This window comes from Petaurus breviceps, unplaced genomic scaffold (genome assembly GCF_028583685.1).
Source record: "Petaurus breviceps papuanus isolate PSGF00001 unplaced genomic scaffold, PetGlider_PUasm1.0 77, whole genome shotgun sequence".
Taxonomy (NCBI): Eukaryota; Metazoa; Chordata; class Mammalia; order Diprotodontia; family Petauridae; genus Petaurus; species Petaurus breviceps.
The window spans coordinates 6,007,491-6,031,097 of record NW_027186492.1 but is presented as its reverse complement, the minus strand read 5'-3'; the positions used below and the strand labels follow the sequence as shown (position 1 = coordinate 6,031,097).

The 23,607-nt window shown below is 37.0% G+C and overlaps 1 protein-coding gene across 2 annotated transcripts in view; it reads left to right on the top strand.

The window, feature by feature from the left end:
* The window catches only part of TTBK2 (tau tubulin kinase 2), a 250,573-nt gene that overhangs the window by 40,480 nt on the left and 186,486 nt on the right, over positions 1-23,607 (top strand). Inside the window, exon 3 of one of the 2 annotated variants that reach the window (XM_069105849.1) lies at positions 8,430-8,577. The exons of the other annotated variant lie outside the window; for it this stretch is intronic. Coding sequence (XP_068961950.1) covers positions 8,430-8,577 — 148 coding nt within the window. The remainder of the gene's footprint in view (positions 1-8,429; positions 8,578-23,607) is intronic. 2 annotated transcript variants of the gene reach the window in all.

The following is a 23,607-nucleotide window of genomic DNA, read 5'->3' as shown; positions in this document are numbered from 1 at the left end:
GCAAGCAATATGGTACTCAGCATACATGTGAAGTTATGCCAACATATTTCCATATTAGGCATTTTCATTTTATTTTTCAAGGTTTTTTAAAAAGTGATTTTTGATTTTACACTACAGTCAGTTTCCTGGTTTATCTTCCCTCTACCTTGGTATTGCTTCCTGCCTCATACCCCTTCATCAAATCCTTATTATAAGAGATGAGTATTTAAAACTGGAGAAGGACCATAATACCTCTGTAGTTCTGTATGACAAGGTAGAAGATATCAGAAATTCTTTCAGGTAGCTAGTCAAGCAGAAAATATTTATTGAACACTGCTTTTTTCATAGCACTGTATTAATAGCAGTTTCTTACAAGGGGTTGGCAGCCCTCCAGAATACTTGCTAGAAGGCAGTACGTGAAATCCTCTGGCTGGTATGTAGTTCCATGGCCCAGGTAACAGTAGCTAATAAGGTTCAGAACCTATTCCCTCCCTCTGTTTTGAGCAAGCAGGAGCATTTTTTTTTAAGCAATTGGGGTTAAGTAACTTGCTCAAGGTTACACGGCCAGTCATTTCTGGGTGTGGTGCTAAGTATCGGAGCCCAGATTTGATCCCCAGGTCATCCCGACACTGGAGCTGGTACTCTTACCCACTGAGCTACCTGGTCACCCCTAAGCAATTGGGGTTAAGTAACTTGCCCAAGGTTACATGGCCAGGTGTTTCTGGGTGGATGCTAAGTGTCTGAGCCCGGATTCGATCCCCAGGTTGTCCTGACACTGGAGCCGGTGCTCTTACTCGCTGTGCTACCTGTCCGCCCCTCAGGAGCATATTTATTTAAGAGTCAGCTGAGGGAGGTGGCATTCCAACTCCTTCCTTCCTCTAGCCTCCCCGTCTGTACCATGCTCCTCACTTGTACTTTGTGGCCAAGTTGGAAGGGACCCTTTATCTGAAAAAGTCTCCTTGGATGCATCTTTTGTTAGCAGACCTCCAAGCAAGGAAAACACAATACCTTTTGAGGAAGCCCTTTCCATTAATGGCTGTCTCTACTGGAAGTTTTTCCTGATAACAAGCTTAAATTGCTTCTTCGTAATTTCCACTTATCCCTTCTCATTTCTGTTCTCTGGGGCCAAGCAGAACAAGTCTATTCCTTTTTCAGCATGATAGTCCTTGGAGATAGCTAACATTTCCTTCCTAAGTCTTCTCCTTTCTAGGCTAGATACCCCCATTTCCTTCAGTTGATTCTCATTTGGCATAAACCTGGGGACATTCATCCTTTTGCCCACCCTCTTTTGGACATGTTCCTATTTATAAATGGTCTTCCTAAAATGTGGTGCCCAAAACTAACCCCATATTCTGCAAGTGTGGTCTGAATTTAGGGCAGAATATAGGACAGTCACCTTCTAATTCTTGGAAATAATTCCTCCCATAATTTAGCCCAGGATCACATGAGTCTTTTTGACGGCCATATTTCACTACTGACTCATAATTAAAACCATCAAATCTTTTTAAAAGAAACTGCGAAACCATGCCTTCCCCATTTTGTACTTGTGAAGTTGATTAAAAAAAAAAAACCCAAGTATATGACTTTATTAGATTTGGCCAGATGTCCTAGCCTGTAAAGGTCTTTTTGCATGCTAGCTGTTTGTTTGTTATTCCTCTCAGATTTATGTCTCTTGCAGATTTGATAGGAATGTCATATCCTTCCCCTTTATAAAGTTGCTGATATATTTTAACGCTCTACTAAAATGTTGTTGTGCACTTTTTTGGGCAGGGTGGGGTTGTTGTTCAATGATATTAAGGGAAAAGAAAGAAGTAAGTGTTGCCACACACTTTATCCAATCTTTTTCTCCACAAGTGCTGCTCAGACTTAGTGGTAATAAAGTTTTAGATTGATTAATGCCTGAAGTGAGTTGGCAGAGTTGCATGGGAAAGTGTGTTGGCAGCTCTCCTGCCTGTAGCCTTGTAGTACTAGGCTCAGATAATACTGTAGGGAAAGGATTGGGATTCTAATCTGAAGAACAGTTACACTGGTCTACTCTGTTTTCTGTTAGCATGTAATTTTGGAGGGCGGGAGAGGGAAAGGGAAGTTAAAAAGTATATTGTTGCCTCTTTTCCAGAGTCAGGTACTAGGGGAAAGAGGAAGAAAATTTTAGAAGGCTGCTTTTAGAAGGCTGATGGTGTATTTCTGTTTTAAAATTGAATTAAATCTGACATTTATTAATCATTTCCTTTGGGCAGAGTATTATACATTGATTCAAATAGGTTTAAAACATATATTGTTTCAATAAGTTTAAAACATATAATTCTTGTGCTTACCACTTAATGAATGAATTCTCAAAACTGGAGGATTTCTGTGATGCCACTCTCCCTATGTTGTAGGAAAGTATTATCTCTTTGTAATCCTTTAGGGTAGAAAGGTGCAAATCTTAGGTAAGACATATATGTCCCTACCTTCATGGAGCTTGCAGTGAAGTAGGGAGTACTCAGATAATTGCAATGAAAGGGCTACTATGGAAGATAAGATCTAAGGCAGGGAAGGGCATTTGCAGATTTCAGAGAACTGAGAAGATTTGTTAGAATTGAAAAAAAAATTGCCTTTGAATTGAGCTTTTCAGGGGAATTCATTGGGCAGAGTTTGGGGAAAAGGAAGGAATTTCTTGTCATAGAGAACAGTTGTAGTAAAGTCATTGGAATCAGGAGATGGGGAAATCAGGAGCACACTTTAGGTGATGAGTAAGTAGCTCTTTTAGTCTGAATTGTAGAGTACATAGAAGCAATGTGAGAAAAGACCAAAAAAGTAGGATAGCATCAGATCATGGAGGGCCATGAATGGTGAAAAAACTTTGCAGGTAGTGAGGAAGAGGGAGGGGAGGAAGGAGAGAGAGAGAAATCTCGAGAAATACAGGAGCTGAAAAGTAGAGGCTAGTGATTTCTCAGTTGTAGAGAGTTGGAGTGCTTAAGTGCCACTTCCTCCCTGAAGCCTTTCCTGATTTTGTCTATAAATAATATTCTTTGCCCTTGTACCTCATATAGCATTTTGTTTTGCACCTCACTAATGTGTTATATTCTGTAGTATACTTAACTTTTTGTCTTATTCCCCTATTACACTGCATTTTATGAGGGTAGGGACCTTGTGTTAGAAATCTGTCATTTTTCCAGTACATAGCATAGTGAATCAAGTAGAACATTTTGTGGTTTGTTGGTGGTGTTTATTAAGTGAAGTCTTTTACCATATTTCTTCATAGTTACATTTGTCCCATTGAAAGTGCATCTTTTCCTCCTAAGGGATAATAATAACTTTTGTATGGTGTTTTAGGGTTTGCTGAATGTTTTAATGCACATTCTTATTAGATCCATGGCTTTAGCAACTGTAAAAAAAGGCTCTTTGATGTTAGGGGTAGGGTCTAGGTGTATAATTTCATCTTTGTAGAAAGTTGGCTTTGGAGCCAGGCTAAGTCCTGCCTCTGACATATACTGGCTCTTTCATCTTCAGTAAGTCACTTAACTTCTCAGTTCTCTAAGTAAGTCTTTAAAACTGTAAATTGCAGAGAAGATGCTGACCTGCATGTTTAAAAGGAGTTTCCTTACTCTGAGGTCCTTATCCTGGAGAAATCATAGGTCCAGTCCTTATCCCCTAGGGAACTTCTGGGTGAGGAAATTCCTGGGTAAGGAAACTCCCTCAACTAGCATGGACCAGAAACCATTCTATAGCTTAGGCTTAGGGTGATGCTGGGAAAACTAAGAGTTTAAAAGACCTACATAGGGTTAAACAACCATTATGTTTAGGACTTGAACCCATGGCCAGTTATCTACCCACTATACCACTCTGGTACTTTTACTATCTCCATTTTACAGATGAAGAAACTGAGATTCAGAGAAATTAAAAAGTGACTTGCATATGTCTAGTAAGTGTCTCAGAGAAGATTTGAATCCAAGTCTGCCCTGGCTCCTAGCTTAGCACGGTTTCCACTACATCACATTATCTCTCTTAAGGATTCTTCTGTGCTCTGGAACATCGTGGCTGTCAGTTCGACTGTTAGCTAAATAAGGGGACTATTTGCGTAACTGTACATAGGAGCCAAGACCACATAAAAGAATGGGATTATGTTTTGTTAGATCATTGATCATCTCTGAAAGACATTTTAACATGTTCCATCTGGACTGAGCTGACAGTTTTGCCAGATAGTTAGTATTTCATAAATATTTGTTGAATTGGACTTAGGTTGATTTCTCTGGTGTTTTGACAGTTAAGAACTTGTAGAATTAACTTGCTCCAAGGTTCTGTTGGACTACTGAATTTAAGCTAGATTCTGTTGGGTAGGCAAAATGCAAAATAGAGGGCAATATATGTCTTGCTGAATGATTCTTGAATTTTTTCCATTCCACATCTGGGAAAAATTTTTCTCCTGCTGCCTCTTCCAGTCCTCTTATCTCTACCCCACTCAGGCTCATGCGTCCTCAGTTCCTGTCCTCTTCCAAGCCTCCCTTCATGATACTCTTTGGAACCCCCATTCTGTCATTCACAAGCTCCCTCAACTTTCACCTTTTTGTTTTCCACTCTTTTCATCTTCTGGTGCTCATGGAAACTTGACTTTCTCTAGACAGACAGCTTCTCTCTTGCTCCCTCCTTCAGTTCTGGCTGCTGCTTCTTTCATGTTTCCTGACATGTTAGGACAGGAGGAGGAACTGGCATAGAGCTCGCCCCCCCTCCCCCTCTGTCACTTTCAGACCCTCTCTTTGTTATCACTCAGAAACCTTTCCTCCTTTGCAAGTCACTCCATCCATATTTATATCACTCAGTCTAAATCCTTGTGATTAGTTACCAGCTTCTCTTTCTCTCCTTCCCTCTTTCTCTCTTCCTTCACTTCCTCTTCCCCTCCTTATCTCTCAAAATTATTTATGCCTTTTCTTTTTCATATATTGACCATTCCTGTAGCATCCTCCTTTGTAACAAAGCAAAACAGTGCAACGAATGTATCTGACATTTGTGTGCAGCATTTTACACTCATAGTTTTCAACCTTTCTATGGAGAAAATTAATCTTTTGTCTTTTACTCTTCTCTTTTAGGGGGCTCACGTCACTTTGTATCAGTTTATTTAAATCTTGCTACATTTTTCTGAAACTATGCATTTCATAATTTCTTACAGTACAGTTATGTTCCATTATATTCATATGCTATAACTTTTTTCAGCCGTTCTTCAATTGATGGGCATCCTCTTAATTTCTAGTTCTTTACTGCCACAAAGATATTTTTATACATATGGGTCATTTTCCTCTTTCTTTGATCTCTTTGGAGTATAGACCTAGTAATGGTATTGCTAGGTCAAAGGTATGCACAATTTCACCCCTTTAGGAATAGTTCCAATTTCTTCTCTAGAAAGGTTGGATTACCATGTTTCCCCAATAATAAGACCTATCCCGAAAATAAGCCCTCCCCTTACTGTGTAAGATGCCTCTAAAATAAGCCCTCCCACGAAAATTAGCCCTATTGAGATTGCTACTGTAGTGAAGGTGATCCCCTGTGCTACACGCTACATTACGGTACCCTCTGTATGCACGGTCCTCCCCCCCCCCCCCCCCGTGAAACGCACGCTGCACTACGAGCTGCATCCAATCAGAGCTGCAGCAGTGAGCGCGTCATCCTGTTCTTCCCCAGTGATTTGCTTATTGAATAAAGGTTCATTTTTTTGTTCACATTTACCTGTTTATTAAAATTGCTGTCAATGTTCATTAAAATAAGCCCTCCCCTGAAAATAAGCCCTCTGGTGTTTTTCTGTCCAAAAAAAATAATAAGACAGTGTCTTATTATCGGGGAAACACGGTAGTTCACAGCTCTACCAACATTGCATTAGTGTCCTATTTTTCCAACATTCCCTCCAGCATTTATCATTTTGCTTTTCTGTCACCTTAGCCAATTTGATGGATGGGAGGTGGTATCTCAGGGTTGTTTTAATTTGCATTTCTCTAATTCTCTACTTTTTTATATGACTTTTTTTTTTTGCTTTTTGGAGGGCAGTTGTGGTTAAGTAACTTGCCCAAAGTCACATGGCTAGTAAGTGTGTCAAATGTCTGAGGCCTAATTTGAACTCAGGTCTTCCTGACTTCAGGGTTAGTGCTCTATTCACTAGCTGCCCCTATATGACTATTTATAGCTTTGATTTCTTTCTCTAAAAACTGACTCTTCATATCCTTTGACCATTTATCAATTGGGGAATAGTTCTTATTTTTTATTAGTTTGCCTCAGTTCCCTATATATTTGAGAAATGGGACCTTTATCAGAGAAACTTGCTACAAAATTTCCTCCCAGTTCTTTGTTTTTTTTTGTTTGTTTTAATTTGTTTATTTTTAAGTTTTCAACATTCTTTTCCACAAGATTTTGAGTTACAAATTTTCTCCCCATCTTTCCCCTACCCCTCTACCCCAAAATCATGATTCTACTGAATACCTCTTCCCCCAATCTGTTCTCTCTTATATCCTCCCCCATATTCCCTCTCACTTTCTAGTAGGGCAAGATGGATTTCTATATTCCACTGCCTGTATATCTTATTTCCCAGTTGCATGTAAAAAACAATTTTTGTTGTTGGTTTTTTTCTAATTTGGGGTGCCTTGATATTATTTGTACAAAAGCTTTAATTTTATACAATCAGAATTATTCATTTTATATCCTATAAATTTCTCTCTATCTCCTGTTTGGTCATGAGTTATTTTAATTTGACCATATATCTGATAAGTAATTTTTCCACACTCTCCTAACTTCCTTTAATGTTACCCTTTATAATATCTGAAGGCTTTCAGAGTTGTCTTTACAGTGTTATATAAATTGTTTTCCTTTGCTTACTTCATTATGAATCTTTTTTATATAAGTCTTCTCAAGTTTCATTGAAACTTTTTTACTCTGGACCATGCTGTGTTAGCCTAGCTTTTTTCTTAGCCGAGCACTATGTGTGAAGTTTCAGGCCCTGTGGGAAGCCCCTCACTGCCACCAGCCTGGACCCAGGGCTGAATCCACAATCTGATGTGCTTTGGGTGAACTGCCCAGCCCTTTTAGAGTCCAGGGGCAGAGTCTGCTCTTAATTTTCTACTTTTTGGGGAGCTTGCCTTATGGGTGGGTTATTTCCCCTCTCTGAATTGCTTGAAGTCTATGACACCTTCCCAGCTTACCTACAAACATGCTTAAAAATCTTAAGCTTTCACTTCACCCTGCCATCCCTCATACTATTGCCTTGTAGTCTTCTTTTTCACAATCATACTCTTAGAAAGTCCCTTTATAATATATATTACATATAATTATTATTAAAATATAAATATGTAATTTATATTTATGTGAATAAATATAAATATGTAATACCTTATATATTATAATATAAATAATATAATATTAAAAATCCCTCATATACCACCAACTCATTTCTCAAATTCTTTTATTCTAGCTTCTAGCACTAGCACTATTGAAATTCCTCTCAGAGGTTACTAGTGATCTTTTAACTATTAAAGTCATTGACCTTTTCTGTGTCTTCATCCTCTTTGGCCCTTCTGTAGATATCCTCCTAGATACTGTCTCATTGATTTTTTTTTTTTTCAGTGACACTGCTATCTCCTGATTTTCTTTTTGTTTGACTGTTCCTCGGTTTACATTTCTGGTTCATCATTGATCTCTTGCCCCTTAAGTGTGGTTGTTTTCCTTTTGAACTTTGATATTCTATTCTCCTTGGTAACAACTCCTAAAACTTTGGTTAGTGACAAGTGGAGGCCTTGATGTAAAGTATATGACAGAAAGTTGACCTATTGAGTTATGGAGCCCACTGTGTTTCACCAACAACATTATTTAGAGGTTTGTGGTTCAGTTTTCTAATACACACTCAGAATTTTCTTACAATTCCCCAATAAGTCTTGACCCTTTCAGTTAGAGAAATATGGATATAGTTAGAACTGGTTAAATTACTAAACACTGTGAAGAACTTGATAAAAGATTAATTTGCCTTGTTCAGAGTTTTCTCTTAATAGTTTTGAGTACAAAAATATATAGTGGATTGTAGCAGTAATACATCGGTCTTTTGAATGGGATTTGGCAGAAATGATATTTCTGGACACTGTGCTGTCATTTCTTTGCAAACTGTGCACCAAGTTAGGAGCCTATATAATGCATCTGAAGGCATACAGTTCCTTAAAAGAAAACTGCAAAAGAAGGGGATAAAAGTGGATCTTTTTTATGGTGTATCAATAGGAATTTTATTTTCTTTTTTCAATATTCAGAGTTTTTATGCCATTGTACTTTTCACATTATATTCTTTCATTACATGAAAGTATAATAAAATGAGCTATATGTACAAGCTTCAAAATTCAAGGAAGAATCTAAAAATTTTAGTTTGATTTTCAAGTACATGGTCTGCCAGTAACATTTTTTACCTTTCTTTCTCCTTCCCCTCTTCTATGCTTTTATTCCCTATGCAGTTGAGAAAAATAGGGGGTGGGGGCTTTGGAGAAATTTACGACGCCTTGGACTTGCTCACCAGGGAAAATGTTGCACTGAAAGTAGAATCAGCTCAACAACCAAAACAAGTTTTGAAAATGGAAGTTGCTGTGTTGAAGAAACTGCAAGGTAAGATACATTATTTTATATACCCCTAATCTTATAGGCTGTTATTTTCTATACCTTCATTTGAATCTTAATCATTAGTTGAATTAACTGATTTCATTTGGGATGAAGGCAAAATTTCTAGGTAGGTGTAGTCACATTTGGCAGTCTTCTTTTGGAAGTTAGGTTATCAGTGGTTAGATAACATAATGTAGCACCCTTTGATATACAGTACCTTATCTTGCGTGGAATTTTGAATTTTTGGGGTTTTGATGTGGAGTTGGTAAGGAAAGGTAGAATGGATTGACAGAAGCATCCCATTCCTTAGAAATAGGGTTTTCAAAACTCTTTATCATGAAATATTCTTTTTTCACAGAACTAATTAATTTTAAATACTTTTTTCTGATTTCACTGACAGACATATGTACCCTTATATCATAAATATGCTATCTCCAAATGATAGCATAGTAGTATGGGTTATATATTTTTTATTTTTATTTTTTTATTTTTTGGAGGGAAGAAGGCAAGGCAATTGGGGGTAAGTGACTTGCCCAAGATCACACAGCTAATAAGTGTATCAAGTGTCTGAGGCCAGATTTGAAATTGGGTCCTCCTGACTTGAGGGCTGGTGCTCTATTCACTGTGCCACCTAGCTGCCCCATTAGTATGGATTATAAATAGTCTCATCCATGTGGAGTCTTAATATTTTATTTTCAAAGAATGGCTAGTTCTTGACTTTGTCTCTGGCATACATCTTAGCCCATGGGTATATAACTCTCTCCCATTCATTGTAAAAACAACCTTTTTTTTTTTTCTAGCAACTATCTAATAATGGACAGTGATAAAACACATTATTGGACATTGGTTCTTTTTTTTTTTTTAAAGCAGTTGGGGTTAAGTAACTTGCTCAAGGTTACATGGCCAGTTATTTTATGTGGGTGCCAAGTATCTGAGGCCAGAACTGATCCCGGGTCTCCCAACGCTGGGGCCGGCACTCTTACTCACTGTGCCACCTAGCCACCCTGACATTTGTTCTTCTGTTCTGTTCCCAACCTAAATGGCTTTTTAGAGTTTATTTTTATTTATTTATTTATTAGTAAATCAGTATTGTTTTTTGAGCTCAGAAATTTACTAAGCGTTAGTCAACTGAAAGAAATTACATATAGTGACAGGATCTTGGTACTCCATGTAATGATAATATTATGAAAAAAATATCCTGGAATACTAAGATTGTGTAGGCCAAAAAACTTGTTCTCATTATAGACTGACTTTTTTTTTTACTTAATCAATTCCTTAAGTTTGGGGTTCTGTTCTGTTAAATGAAGAAGGGCTTTCATATATTCTGTTGAAGTCTTATAATTTTTATTGCCAAACTTCCTGGTTGCTTGGCTATCAGTGTTGGTTAGCTTATTTTGTTAGAGAATGATGCTAATGACCCCAAGATTGTAATCTGTTCCATGGTCATCAATACTCCTCTGACTAATCACCTCAGTGCTGGGAACTGAATAAGAAAAGAGAAATGGGTTAGCACAAACTATTACTCCACGGGATAAGCCAGTACACCTGATGCTAGGTTATTAGCATTATCTTTGTATGACTTTATGTTTTCAATGCTACTTTTCCCTTCCCAGTATAATTTATATCATTCTTTTCTCAGTAAACATAACACTTGGTACCTTTATCCAGACAGGTCTTATGTATAATTCGGATGAAGCACCATAGGGGTCCCCTGCCTTTTTCCTGGCAAGAAGCTACTTTTGATTCATCTAAAGTCTTGTGATCTGCCATTTGTTAACCTGTTTTTAAATGTTTTTTAAAATGTTTAATGTAATGTACAACTTTTTGAAAATCAGAGACGTTTCATCAGCTAGTTCGTTAAGATTCAGTTTGTAATTGGTGAGCAAATCTGATTCATGAGGAAAATAGAAAGGAAACTGAGTCTTTGAGTCTCTCCCTACCTCTTAGGCATGACAGAATAAAGCTTCTCAATCTGTATAATCCCTATCTTTCCCAGAGATAATTCCTGTCCCAGTGACTTGGAGATAATATAAGAAGGTGGTTTGTGAGTCCTCTACAGGAGTGCTAGCCAGTGACATTCCTGAGGAGTGACTTCTAGGTGATGTAGGCTGAGGCTCTCTAATTTTCCCTGCCCATGTTTCTGGCAGAAGATGATCCCATGTCTAATGACCTGCACTGTACAGCTTGAATCACTTAATAGCCAGTGGTTAATAGTATGTTGAGGGCCCCAGAATATCAGCAGTTTTCTTTACTATCCTTCCTGCATGCAGATTACTGCCTTTATAAATATATTTTTCATGATATCATACTGAGTCAGCACAAAGAAGTTTTCTTATCTGCTGACTTCTACCGTGTTTCCCCGATAATAAGACACTGTCTTATTAAATTTTTTGGACAGAAAAACTACAGAGGGCTTATTTTCAGGGGAGGGCTTATTTTAATGAACATTGACAGCAATTTTAATAAACAGGTAAATGTGAACAAAATAATGTACCTTTATTCAATAATGAATTCAATAAAGAACAGGATGACGCGCTCACTGCTGCAGCTCTGATTGGATGCAGCTCAGAGCGCGGCGTGTGTTTCACGGGGATGGGGGGGACGGTGCATACAGAGGGTACCATAATGTAGCGTGTAGCGCAGGGGATCACCTTCACTACAGTAGCAATCTCAATAGGGCTAATTTTCGTGGGAGGGCTTATTTTAGAGGAATCTTACACAGTAAGGGGAGGGCTTATTTTCGGGATAGGTCTTACTATCGGGGAAACACGGTACATCATTTTCTTAAAACAAATCATTTTAAAAAATTAAGTTCCTTATCCTCTGATGTGTCAGCTTCAGACTCTTGCCTCTTTTTCCTCTCTTGCCATCCGTCTGCTCAGTCTAAAGTATATTCTTTCTGATGACTGCCATTCATGACTTTGGGCTGTTAGGAGTACTCTTTTATATGCCTGAATTTCTCACTACTTAATCCATCTCTAGGCAGCTTCAATAAAAAGGATAAAGGAAAATTAAGAGATATCCAAATGTGTTAACCCTTTATAATATGTAATGAGTTGGTATTCTATTTATGCTGATTTGATAACCTGGTATATGAATTTACTTTTTTATAGATAGAAGAATGTTTTACTTGTGATTAAGCTTGATATCCATGTTGCTTCCCTAAGAGATTAATCTCTTTCTATAAAACAAAACCTTTTATAAAAGCAATTCCTTCTCTAGTGTGTCATTGAACAGAAATATATTCACAGTGTGTACAGTAATTCATAGGATTGTAGGTCTAGAGCCAGAAGGGACTTTATTATTTTTTTCTCTAACTTTATTTATTTGTTGTTTTAAATATACATTTGTTTTTAAAACTTTGAGTTCCAGATTTTTTCCCTTCTCTCCTCCTCAGCTACCCCCCACTGGGAAGATAAGCAATTCAATATAGGTTGTACATGTGTAGTTACCCAAAACATTTCCATAGTAGGTATATTGTGAAAGACTAACTATATTTCCATCCATCCTATCCCACCTCTCACTTATTCTGTTTTCTCCTTTGACCCTGTCCCTTTTCTTTTATTTTCTTTTATTAATTTGTTTGTTTACTTTTAGTTTACAAGATTCAATTCCACAATTCCTTGAGTTTCACATTTTGTCCCCCTCCCTCCCCTCCCCCCCATGGCACCATACAGTCACGTATAGGATCCGTAAATACTTTCACTTTATACATTAGTCAGGTTATAAAGACGGATTGTATTAGATGGAATGAGAAATGGTAAGGAGGACATAAAACCAAACAAGAAGAGGAAAAAGATCAGGTATTTTGCTTCCATCTGTATATAAACTCAGTTCTTTCTAGTTCCTTCTCTGGATGCACACATTTCTCTCCTCCTGTCCCTTTTCAAAAGTGTTTGCTTCTAACTACTCTCTCTTCCAATCTTCCCTCCCTTCTGTCATCCCCCCTCTTAACCCCTTCCCCCCTATTTTCCTGTAGGGTAAGATACCCAACTGAGTGTGTATGTTATGCCCTCCTTAAGCTAAATTCAGTGACAGTAAGGTTGTCCCATCCCCTTTTACCTTCCTGCTCTTCCCCTCCATTGTAACAGTTTTCCCCTGCCTCTTCTATATGAGATAATTTACCCTAATCTATCTCTCCCCTTCTCCTCCCAATATATTCCTCTCTCACCTCTTAATTTTATTTTTTAGATATCATCCCTTCATATTCAACTCGTCCTGTGCTCTCTATGTATACATATACATATATATGCACACCCTCACATATATATTTATACACACCTACATACTCCTATACATATATATATGTATGAACACACACCCATGCACACATATATATGAATACATATATATGGAAGAGACTTTGTGATCATCCAGTGTAATACCCTTATTCTAGATGAGCAGAAGTGAGAGCTCACACTTGCCAGAGGTTCTACAAGTCCTAAGTAACAGAGCTGGGATTCAAACTCAGGGCCAAATCTGAGGAAGCCCAAGTCTGATGACTCTCAATCTAGACTTTTTCTGCCACACCGCTGATGTCTACAAATAGTATAAAAACTACATGGTTCTTAGCACCTTTTTTTCAGCAGTATGTCATATCAGATTATTTCTTAGCTCTCTCTGACCTCCACGTTCCCCTAGAGTTAATAACTAGCCTCCCCAAGCTCAATCTATTTATTAGGAAAAGGGCATCTATCTATAACTCTGGCATTTTTCTGCTTTTGTTCATTCTCCCCTGTACAAATAATGTAGTTCTTTTTTATTGGCTCTAAAGTATGTCATTGCTTCAATGGTCTTTTCTTCTCAGTAAACTTCCTGGCTTCCATCTCAGTGTATCATAGCACTCCTTTTTTCTCAAATGATTTGGAAACCTCCTGTGTATATCCCGTAGTTGTCTATTCCAGTATTTTTACCTCCTGATATTTGCTTGTTCTTTATATTTTAATGTCTCTTTCACCTAAAACCAACCCTCTCATCTAGCAGACCTAGTAGATGGTATCCCCCCAGCCCAGCAACAATTCTTTTCTAAAGTAAACTTAATGAAGTGATTCATAAAACCTACTCACCTCTCCCTTTTGGCTTATGTTCAAAGGAAGGTAGCTGTTAATTCTTTTCTTCCGCTTTTCTCTGTCCTGAGAATGTACTGAATTAATATCTTAGTTTCCCACAATTTGTGCCTTGACCTTTGTTTTATAAGTGTCTGATCCCTAGTCATAGGATGACAGGTTTGGGGGGAAAAAGGAAAGACAGAAGCAAGTATTTATTGAGCACCTGCTATGTACCAGGAACCATGCTAAGTACAAATACTTACAAGACACAGGGAGGTAGGTGCTATTTTGATCCTCATTTCCCTTGAGGAAACTGAGGCAGACAAATGACTTGGCCAAAGTTACACAGTTAGTAAGTGTCTGAAGCTGAATTTGAACTCAGGTTAACATAAATAGTAAGTAGCAAAACTCAAATTTGAACCCAGATCTTTTGACTAGAGGGACTTTTGAATTCATTATACTGTGGTGCTGTCCTCAATTAGATTATTTTTTTTTCTTCATCAGCATTTAAGTACCTATTATATCTCAGGCACAGGAATCCAAAGCCAAAAGTGAAACATTTCTTGCCCTTTAGAAGTTTATAGTTTAGCCAGGAGAGGCTATATGCATGGCATAAGAAAATAGACACAAGATAAAAGTCTCTCACAATTGGGGAGGTTAAGAAAAGCCTTATGGAGGCTGTCCTCATACTGAGCCTTAGAAGAACCAAAGATAGTCTAAGAGGTGGCGATTACATTTGAAGCTCTAAACTCCTTATTTCCTTCACCTTCCCATCTTTCCTAAGCCACTATGTACCACCCCAGCTCCACTTTCCTTATGTCTTACATTCCATCTCCATTTAACATATTTACACATTTAGTTTCATTCATGCCTAAATTTATTCTCTGCTTCATTGAGCTTTTTATGTCAGTTATCTGTTTTATGTCTTAAGGTTCCTGGAAGGTAGGAGCCATATCTGCTTAGAGCCCAGTATGATGATAGCGTACTGCCATACTCCTATTCAGTGATAGCATAAATATGCATAAATGAGACCTAGGAAAAGGTGATGGAACTTCCCTGTTTGTTTCCATTTGATTTTTCTTCACCTGATTTATTGTTGCCAAGGAAAATAAAACAGCCTTAATTTCTAGGTTTCCAGAAGTATTTGTTAAATTATGGTATAGTATGTCTGTGATAATGAAGTCTACCGGGATTTGAATTACCAGAATTCTCTGGCATTTAAATTCAACTTTGTATTATTTTCACTAGAGGAAGAAAAAATGTTGCGGGTAATGCACAAAATTATTTCAATTTTGGTTAGGGATTTTTTAATTATTAAATTTGAGTATGGTTTTGTCTAAAGATTTACAGTGAGTAAATTTACTGGAGATTTACAGTGCAGTAAAAGTTCATTAATTCAGCCTCAGTTAATCTCCCTATTTTATTTTTTTAATGATTTGGAAGAAGTGCCAAGCTGAGGTTTACTTTTACACTAGTTAGGACAAAAAGCTTATTAAGTGAATTGATAACACAAGCAGAATTGCCAGTAAGAATGTTTCAGCTAGGTAATAAAATGGTAAAGCAAAGCATACTTATTTTAGAAGCACCCATTTGCAGAGAGAGGTGATTTGTAGAAAAATGCCACTATACAAATATAAAATTATAGTCACTGATTATTACTAGTGGTAATAATAGTAATCAGAATATCTATTCATTAGGACACATTCCTCAAGGATCCTTACTAGATAACAGTTTGTTAGTCTACCTCTAATTATTTAAGATATTTAGTGTAAAAAGACTTAATTTATTTGAAAATTATAGGTCAGACTTTTCACAAATTCTGATGGACCCCAATTATTTCAAATTAGTGGACTTCATTGTATATAAGTTCATACAGCCTACCCTGATGGTTTGCCTTAGGAGTAACTATAGAGCTGTCTAGTTTCTCTATTTTGTCCTCCAGGATCCCCCACTTCATACTGTTTATTAGCAGCATTGATTTCTCAGTCTGTCACAAAATACCTGAAGCAGTATTGTTGCTGGTGTGGTTCATACATTCCTTGATTTGAGAATTCTATTAAAGATTTTGATTTAGGAGGTCATCTCTTCCAAGTTCTACAGGCTTAGAGTGAGAATTTTGTCATTTCGGCGAGTCCATGATCTCACTGATGTGGTTGTTCCCAACGTTGGCTTAGATGGCAACCCACCCATGCTTTATTTTCTTGTGCATTTCTTCTTAAACAGCATAAAGAAATTTTGTTAATATCAGCAAATTAACAAATTAGAATGTGACTGAATCTGAAAGCATAATTTACTCTGTACCTGTCACAATGGAGATAATTAAGAAATGATTTGATGTATAAAAATTCAGGAAAAGGCTACATTTTCTTCCATAAACTTTGGAGGATAAAGTGATATTGTTTTGGTTTCAGGGTATTTTTCCCCCTGAAATACTGGTCCTGGATTTTATTTTTGCTTTGTAGGCTACAGAGCACAAGCTGAGAGGTGGGAAGAAGGGTTACTCTTAAAGGAGAGCAACTGTACCTGTTCTGCCTTCCCTGCCTGAAGTCTCCAGCTGCTTCTTCAAAGTATGACTGCTCCCTTTGCTCTGACATAAGAATATAAGAAATGCCTTACTTGATTAGAGTAGCGCTTCATCCTACCCACCCTACCTACTCTTTTGCTGGCACCAAGGGACACTTTGTGAGAAAGCATAGTAATTGCTGTCCATGACATTTACCCTCAAAGGATACTTCCCTTTAATGAACACTGTTAAGGATTTATCATCCATGAATTTATCTGAACTGCAGCTTTAACCTAGTTACAGTATCATTTCGCACAACTTCTTGAGGTAATGGTTCCTTTACACTTATTACCTATTTTGTAAAGCAGTGATTCCTTTTGTTTGCCTTAGAGCTACCTTTTTTTTTCTTAGTGTTAAAGCCAGCTTTATTAATAGGTATTCTAGCTAGAAATGTGTTGTCAAATTATATAATGTTGTATGAAATTATAACTAATCCTGCTCCATTTTATGTGAAGATGAAAGCCCATTTCCCCCTCTATTTTTTCTTTACAAACTAGGAGCACAGTAAAATATACAACACAGAACTCTTCACAACCCAGCAATTCTTTTTTTTAAATTTAAATTTATTTATTTACTTTTAGTTTACAATATTCAGTTCCACAAAACCTTGAGTTTTAAATTCCCCCTTCCACCTCCATGGTGGCATGCAATCAAATACAGGATCTCCAAATACCTTCATATTAAACATTAGTCAGGTTTTAAAGAAGGATTATAACCAATGGGGTGAACAATGAGAAAGAAGAAACAAAACAAAACAAAAAAGAGAGCAAGTAGTTTGCTTCAATCTGCTTTCAGACTCTGTAGTTCTTTCTCTGGATGTGGATATCCCTTTCCATGAGTCTTTGGAGTTGTCTTATAACTTTGCATTGCTGAGAGTTATTCTGTCAAAGTTAGTCATAATACATATAAAGTGTCTGTAACTGTGTACAAATTTCTCCTGGTTCTGCTCTTCTCACTCAACATCAGTTTATATAAGTCTCTCTAAGTTATTATGAAGTCCTTCTGCTCCTCATTTCTTTCTTTTTTTTTTTTTTTAAGCAATCGGGGTTAAGTAACTTGCTCAAGGTTACACGGCCAGTTATTTCTGGGTGTGGTGCTGAGTGTCTGAGCCCGGGATTCGATCTCCAGGTCGTCCCAACACTGGAGCCGGTGCTCTTACTCGCTGAGCCACCTGGCCGCCCCTAAGCAATTGGGGTTAAGGAATTTGCTCAAGGTTACACGGCCAGGTGTTTCTGGGTGGGTGCTAAGTGTCTGAGCCCGGGATTCGATCTCCAGGTCGTCCCAACACTGGAGCCGGTGCTCTTACTCGCTGAGCCACCTGGCCGCCCCTAAGCAATTGGGGTTAAGGAACTTGCTCAAGGTTACACGGCCAGGTGTTTCTGGGTGGGTGCTAAGTGTCTGAGCCCGGGATTCGATCTTCAGGTCTTCTCAACACTGGAGCCGGTGCTCTTACTCGCTGTGCTACCTGGCCGCCCCCTGCTCCTCATTTCTTATAGAACAATAGTATTCCATTACATTCATATACCACAACTTGTTTAGCCATTCCCCAATTGATGGGCATCCCCTTGATTTCCAGTTCTTTGCCACCACAAAAAGAGCTGCTATAAATATTTTTGTATATGTGGGTCCTTTTCCCACTTCTGTGATCTCTTTGGGATACAATCCTAGAAGTGGAATTGCTGGGTCAAAGGGTATGAAATTATTTATAGCCCTTTGGGCAGAATTCCAGATTGCTCTCCAGAATGGTTTAATCAGTTCACAACTCCACCAACAATGCATTAGTGTTCCAATTTTTCCATATCCTCTCCATCATTTATCATTTTCCTGTTTTGTCATCTTAGCTAATCTGACCAGTGAGATGTTGTACCTCAGAGTTGTTTTGATTTGCATTTCTCTAATCAATAGTGATTTAGAGCATTTCTTTGTGTACTTATAGATATCTTTCATTTCTTCCTCTGAAAACTACTTGTTCATATCCTTTGACCATTTATCAATTGGGGAATGACTTGTATTCTTAAAAATTTGACTCAGTTCTCTGCATATTTTAGAAATGAGGCCTTTATTAGAGACACTGGTTGTAAAAATTCTTTCCCAGTTTTCTACTTCCCTCTTAAACTTGGTTACATTGGCTTTATTTGTATAGAAACTTTTTACTTTAATGTAATCAAAATTACCCATTTTGCATTTCATAAATGCTCCCTAACTCTTGTTTGGTCACAGAATCTTCCCTTCTCCATAAATCTGACAGATAATATTCCTTGTTATCCCAGATTAAAGCTACCTTTCCTAAGGTTCAAGAGGGAAATTCTGGTTGTAGTGTTCTGGAATCTGATTAGCAAATCCATATTCACCCTATCCCATTCATGATTTTGTAGATGTTACTCATATTCTGTTTAACCTTCATCCTTATAGATAATACTGACTGCTTATCTTTGTAGTTTATCCATATGTGAAAGCCAGGTGCTGTCTCCAGGAAATGGTGATTGTATGATTGCTTTCATGGGTTCACAGTTGATAGCTCTGAATCTTATTATCCTAGAAGTATAATTTAAATGATTTTTTTCCAAGGTAATTTATTTTTGCCTAGATTAAATCTTATCTTCCACTTTGAGAATCATTCATACCACTTTGTGACATATTACTGAAGTTTATACCTTCATTCTGTTATTTCCCTACATGGAAGATTTAGCATCATCTGTTAACTTAGAGAATTCACTGTGTGCTGTCTCTTCTAATCATTCAAGATCATTACATAGCATACTTTCCCTCAGGAAAGCAGATCCTAGGTTTGTTACACTGAAGGGCTTCTATTTGGGGATAAGGAGTAGAGTTTGTGGGTAGTGATAGAGATGAAAAAAAAAAGGAAAAGAAAATTCAGTGAAACATTAAAAAATACACAGAAGCAACTTTAGAAGGCTACATAGTCAATAAAGCCAGACAGTTTTGTTATTACATTGCAAAGATGAATATACCTGTTTTTTTTTTTAAAAAGAAACTATGTAACAAGCTTACAGTTTCATATACAATTTTCTTCTGTTCTTTGTATATTGAAATGTTCACATTTGTTAATATTAACTTCATAATTAATTTTTTAAAAGAAAGTCATATGAAAGAACTAGTGCTTTTTTGTCTTAAAAAATAAGTAGTAATTAAGCTCTTAACCTAAGCTCTTTCCTTTTATAATCACTCCCAAATGCCCATAGATATTTCAAATTACATAGTAATTTTTTAGAAGATAAGAAAATGCAATATTGGGGATGCAAGTTTGTTTTAGGTGGTTTTCATTATCTAGTTTATTGCTAATATTTATTTCTGATAATATATTGTTAATTAATATGCCATTTATAATATTTGTACTAACATATCTTGCTAATAGATTTTTGCTACTTTATATTGCCACTGCAGTTTTAAAAAATTAACATGAAACCCTTTTTTAAAATTGACCAAGAAAACTTATTTAGAATAAAAAGATAATATTTGTTGGGTGCTTACACACAATACTTTTTTTAAGTGTGATGTGTATGATTATTTATCCAAAATGGACAAGTGATAGGTACACTTAGTGTGCTGAGCTAGTTACTTCAAAAATGTATAATTGTGAATTATATAAAATGTGATAAAATTAGCTCAGTTCTTTTGCCAGTTGATTAAAGAGAGAAGCATGGGAGCCTTAAATGGACTATTGTGAGAGGGCATTAATGAAAAAGATTGATTCAGTTATATAATTTCATTGTGATTGGAGATCAAGAATAGAAAATTCCTTAGTTTTGAAAGACAGTACTTGAGTCCTTTTGGGCTAACTATATTTTAGTGAAGAATTTAGAAAGCAACTAGATTCATACTTTGATGTGGAAATGCATACAGACCTTGGTTCAGGTGAGATTTTGATTCTTCTTTTCTCACCATCATCTTAAAGAAGAGGGAGTGAAGTGTAATATAATTTAGTCTCTAAATCCTGCCTCTTCTATGAAATTTGCTTCAGACATTCTAGTTCACTTTTATTTGTTATTTATCTGAACTCTGAATAATCTGTTACTTAATTATACATTATCCTATATTGTGCATGTTCATTTCTTTAATTTTTTTTTCATTTCTTTGGTAAGATTATAAACTCCTTGAAGGCAGGAACAATCATTATCTATTTCTCCCTGGTACCTAGTATAGTTCTGAGCACATAGTAGGAAGGTACTGAATAAATATTTGTTGAATGATTTTGGGGAATGGAAATTGGGAATGGGAAGATGGGAAGCTAATGTTTGGGTGGGTTCTTGGTACTCCATCAAGCATATGCTATAACTGCTTTCTTCTGGAGAATCAGTCCACAAGCATTTTCAAAATTGTAGCATCTTTTTTTTGGAGGACAATTGGGGTTAAGTGACTTGCCCAAGGTCACACGGCTAGTTTTGTGTGTGTGTGTGTGTGTGTGTGTGTGTGTTAAGTGTCTGAGGCTGGATCTGAACTCAGGTCCTCCTGACTCCAGGGCTGGTGCTCTATTCACTGCACCACCTAGCCACCCCAAAATTGTAGCATCTTTAACTCACCTTCTCCCCTCCCCAATTAAATCCCAAGGGACCACCCAAGTTACTCTAGCCATGAAAGACTAATTTGACTTTTTCCTTTTTTACTGTGTGATATTTTCATTTCAATGATAAGAATGTTTACTATACTTTAAAGTTTACAAAGCCCTTTACATAATTTGATCCTTACAACCATCCTGTGAGGTAGCTACTATAGGTATTATTATCCCTATTTTATAAATGAAGTGAATGATGCTCAGAGGGGTTAAATAACTTCCTGATAGTCACATAGCTGGTAAATGTTACAAGCAGGATTTGACCCAGGTCTTCCTGATTCCACAAGCCCAGAACTTCTTCTACCATTCCATGTTACTTTAAGAGGTATATAGTTGGTTGTCAGCATTCATTGTTCATGTTGTCCTTTAAGAATTCATGGAAAGTCACAGGATGATAGATTTAGAACTTGAAGAGATCTAAGAAGTCATCTTTCCACCATTCCAGTATTTTATAGATGAGGTACCTGAGACTTAGAAGGGTTAAAAGTGATTTGCCTCAGGTCACACAGGTAACAACTAACAGAGCTGGGATTTTAATCCATGTCCTCCAAATCTAGTAAGCTTGTCCAGCTGTAGGAGAGCTCCTATGTGACAGTGACTCTCCTTGAAACCACCCTCCTCCCTCCACTGTGCAAGAAGTTCTAGCCACTGATTCTGCCCAGCTACTTGAAGGAAGGTGAAAAGGGGAATGAATGCACTGGTCAGGGCAGAAAATATACTGTGGGTTGGGCTCAAGCCACAGATGAGAGGAGAAATAGTTTCTTGCCTGATAGGTAAGGAACTAGAAGTCTATCTGGATTGAATCCTCTCCCCCTGGAGATTACTAAAGTCAAGAGCCTAGGCCCAGCCCTACTTCCATTTATCCCAATTAGGGATGTATGGAACAATGGGGAAGTGGGCAGGCACTGAAGAGTGAGGATTCCCAGAATTAAGTAATGAGGAATATAAGAGAAAAACTGAAGCATTAGTCAGGAGAGAGAGTCCAATTAAAAAATAAGCCCATCAGCAGATAAAACATAGGAGATCACAAAGCCAGTAACAAGAATGAAAAAAAACTTAAAAGGAAATCAAAGCATTATAAACAAATATTGTAATATGAAGGTAAATGAACTTGTATTATCCAATGAAAGGCAGAGTCCTATGGATTCCTCAGGGATCATAGGACAACAGCAAGAAACTCCAGAATGGTTCAAATGAGAAATAAATCACCTCAAAGAAGAAATTAGAAATGAATTTAGAAAACCAGAGTCCTTGATGTATAATTTTTAAAGGCAAATAGCAGAGTGGGAGAAATTGAATACATGATGAATACAGGAAGAGAGACAAAAACAGATTTAAGCCTAAGTATGAGGTTGGTTGGATTCAGACTGTGAAAGATTTATTCATTATATTGGGACCTTTTTTAAAAAATAATTTTTTCCTGTTAGTTTTCCTGTGATGAGAGGGCTCTTTTCCTCTCCTTTTTTATTGTCTTGTTGCTTAATCTTATTTAGTGTATTTTTTAAATGGTGCTGAGTTTTGATACAACTACTCACATGCCACATCACTGCGTGTTAATTTTCTCTATTGTATACACAAGCTTCTTTAAAGCTTTTCCTGACCATTTTAATCTGAAGCACTCTTCCTTCTCTGAACTCCTCTAGCAATGGCAGATTTTATAATTCATATACTTATATATTGATTTATATATCAAATAAAAAATGAAATATAATGAATCATACCCATGTAAAATATATGTATATAATATTCAGATAAGCGTAATATCTGAATTATAAAATCTGTAATTACACATACCCATTTATGTAATGTATAATAGTAGTAGCATGGTGTAATGAATAGAGAGCTTAGCTTGAAGTCGGGAATTAACCTGGGTTCAAATTTCCACCTCTGACACATATTGACTGTATGACCCTGGACAGACCATTTAATATTTCAGTGCCCCAGGGAATTCTCTGAAACTTTTAAATTGACAAGCAGTTGCTGATGTGCACTGGCAGGAAGATTTCCCCCCTGGGAGCTCCCTATACTAACGAAGTCACAGGTACAGTTAAAAAAAAATCTTTTCCATTGAGATACCTCAGTGAAAAAGAACCTTGAAAACAGCCATTTGTCCTACCATGTTGAATGTTTTTTCATAATAAACATAGAGCACAGTGGGGTCTGACATTCTGCATATCTTTCTGTCGGTTCAGAAATGGTAAAGTTGTTGCATGTTGCCTGTGAGAGAGCCTGCTTGTCCCTCCCTTATGTCCTCATGGAGTATACCCTCAATTTGTGTAGAGATGAATTTCATAAAGATTGTATCAGTGGGAGAGTTTAGGTATGTAAGATATCAGTTTATATTGTCTCTTTTGCCTTTTGGGGGCACTAGTAAGGTTCAAGATTTTTTCATGCCTCTGAATCTTTCCTACATTCAGATACTTTACATAAGAATCTTGCATCACCTTCACAATTGTTTTACCTTCATCATGGATCTCTTTTCTACACTTGGTCCAATCTGGATGCTTTCCTGGTCCTTCTGTTCTTGTTCTCAATACCATTTCTGTCTACCTTTTGAGCACTTCTGGTAGTATGATGCTCCCTCCTCTTGCCTTTTTATGGACTGTATTGACTTGCCCCCCAGAAAATAAGCTCCTTGAGGTCAGGGCTGTCTTTCTTTTTGATTGTATTTTATCCTCAGTACTAAGCTCAGTTACTGGCAAATAGTAAGCACTTAATAAATTCTTGTTGCTTTTATTTGCCTTGATGTTTGCTTCTAAGTGTGGCAGTTCTTCTACCCTTGATGGCAAAAACAGTTTCTTGTAGCAATCAATGTATATCTTTTCAATTTTTCTCTAGAATTTTTACCTACT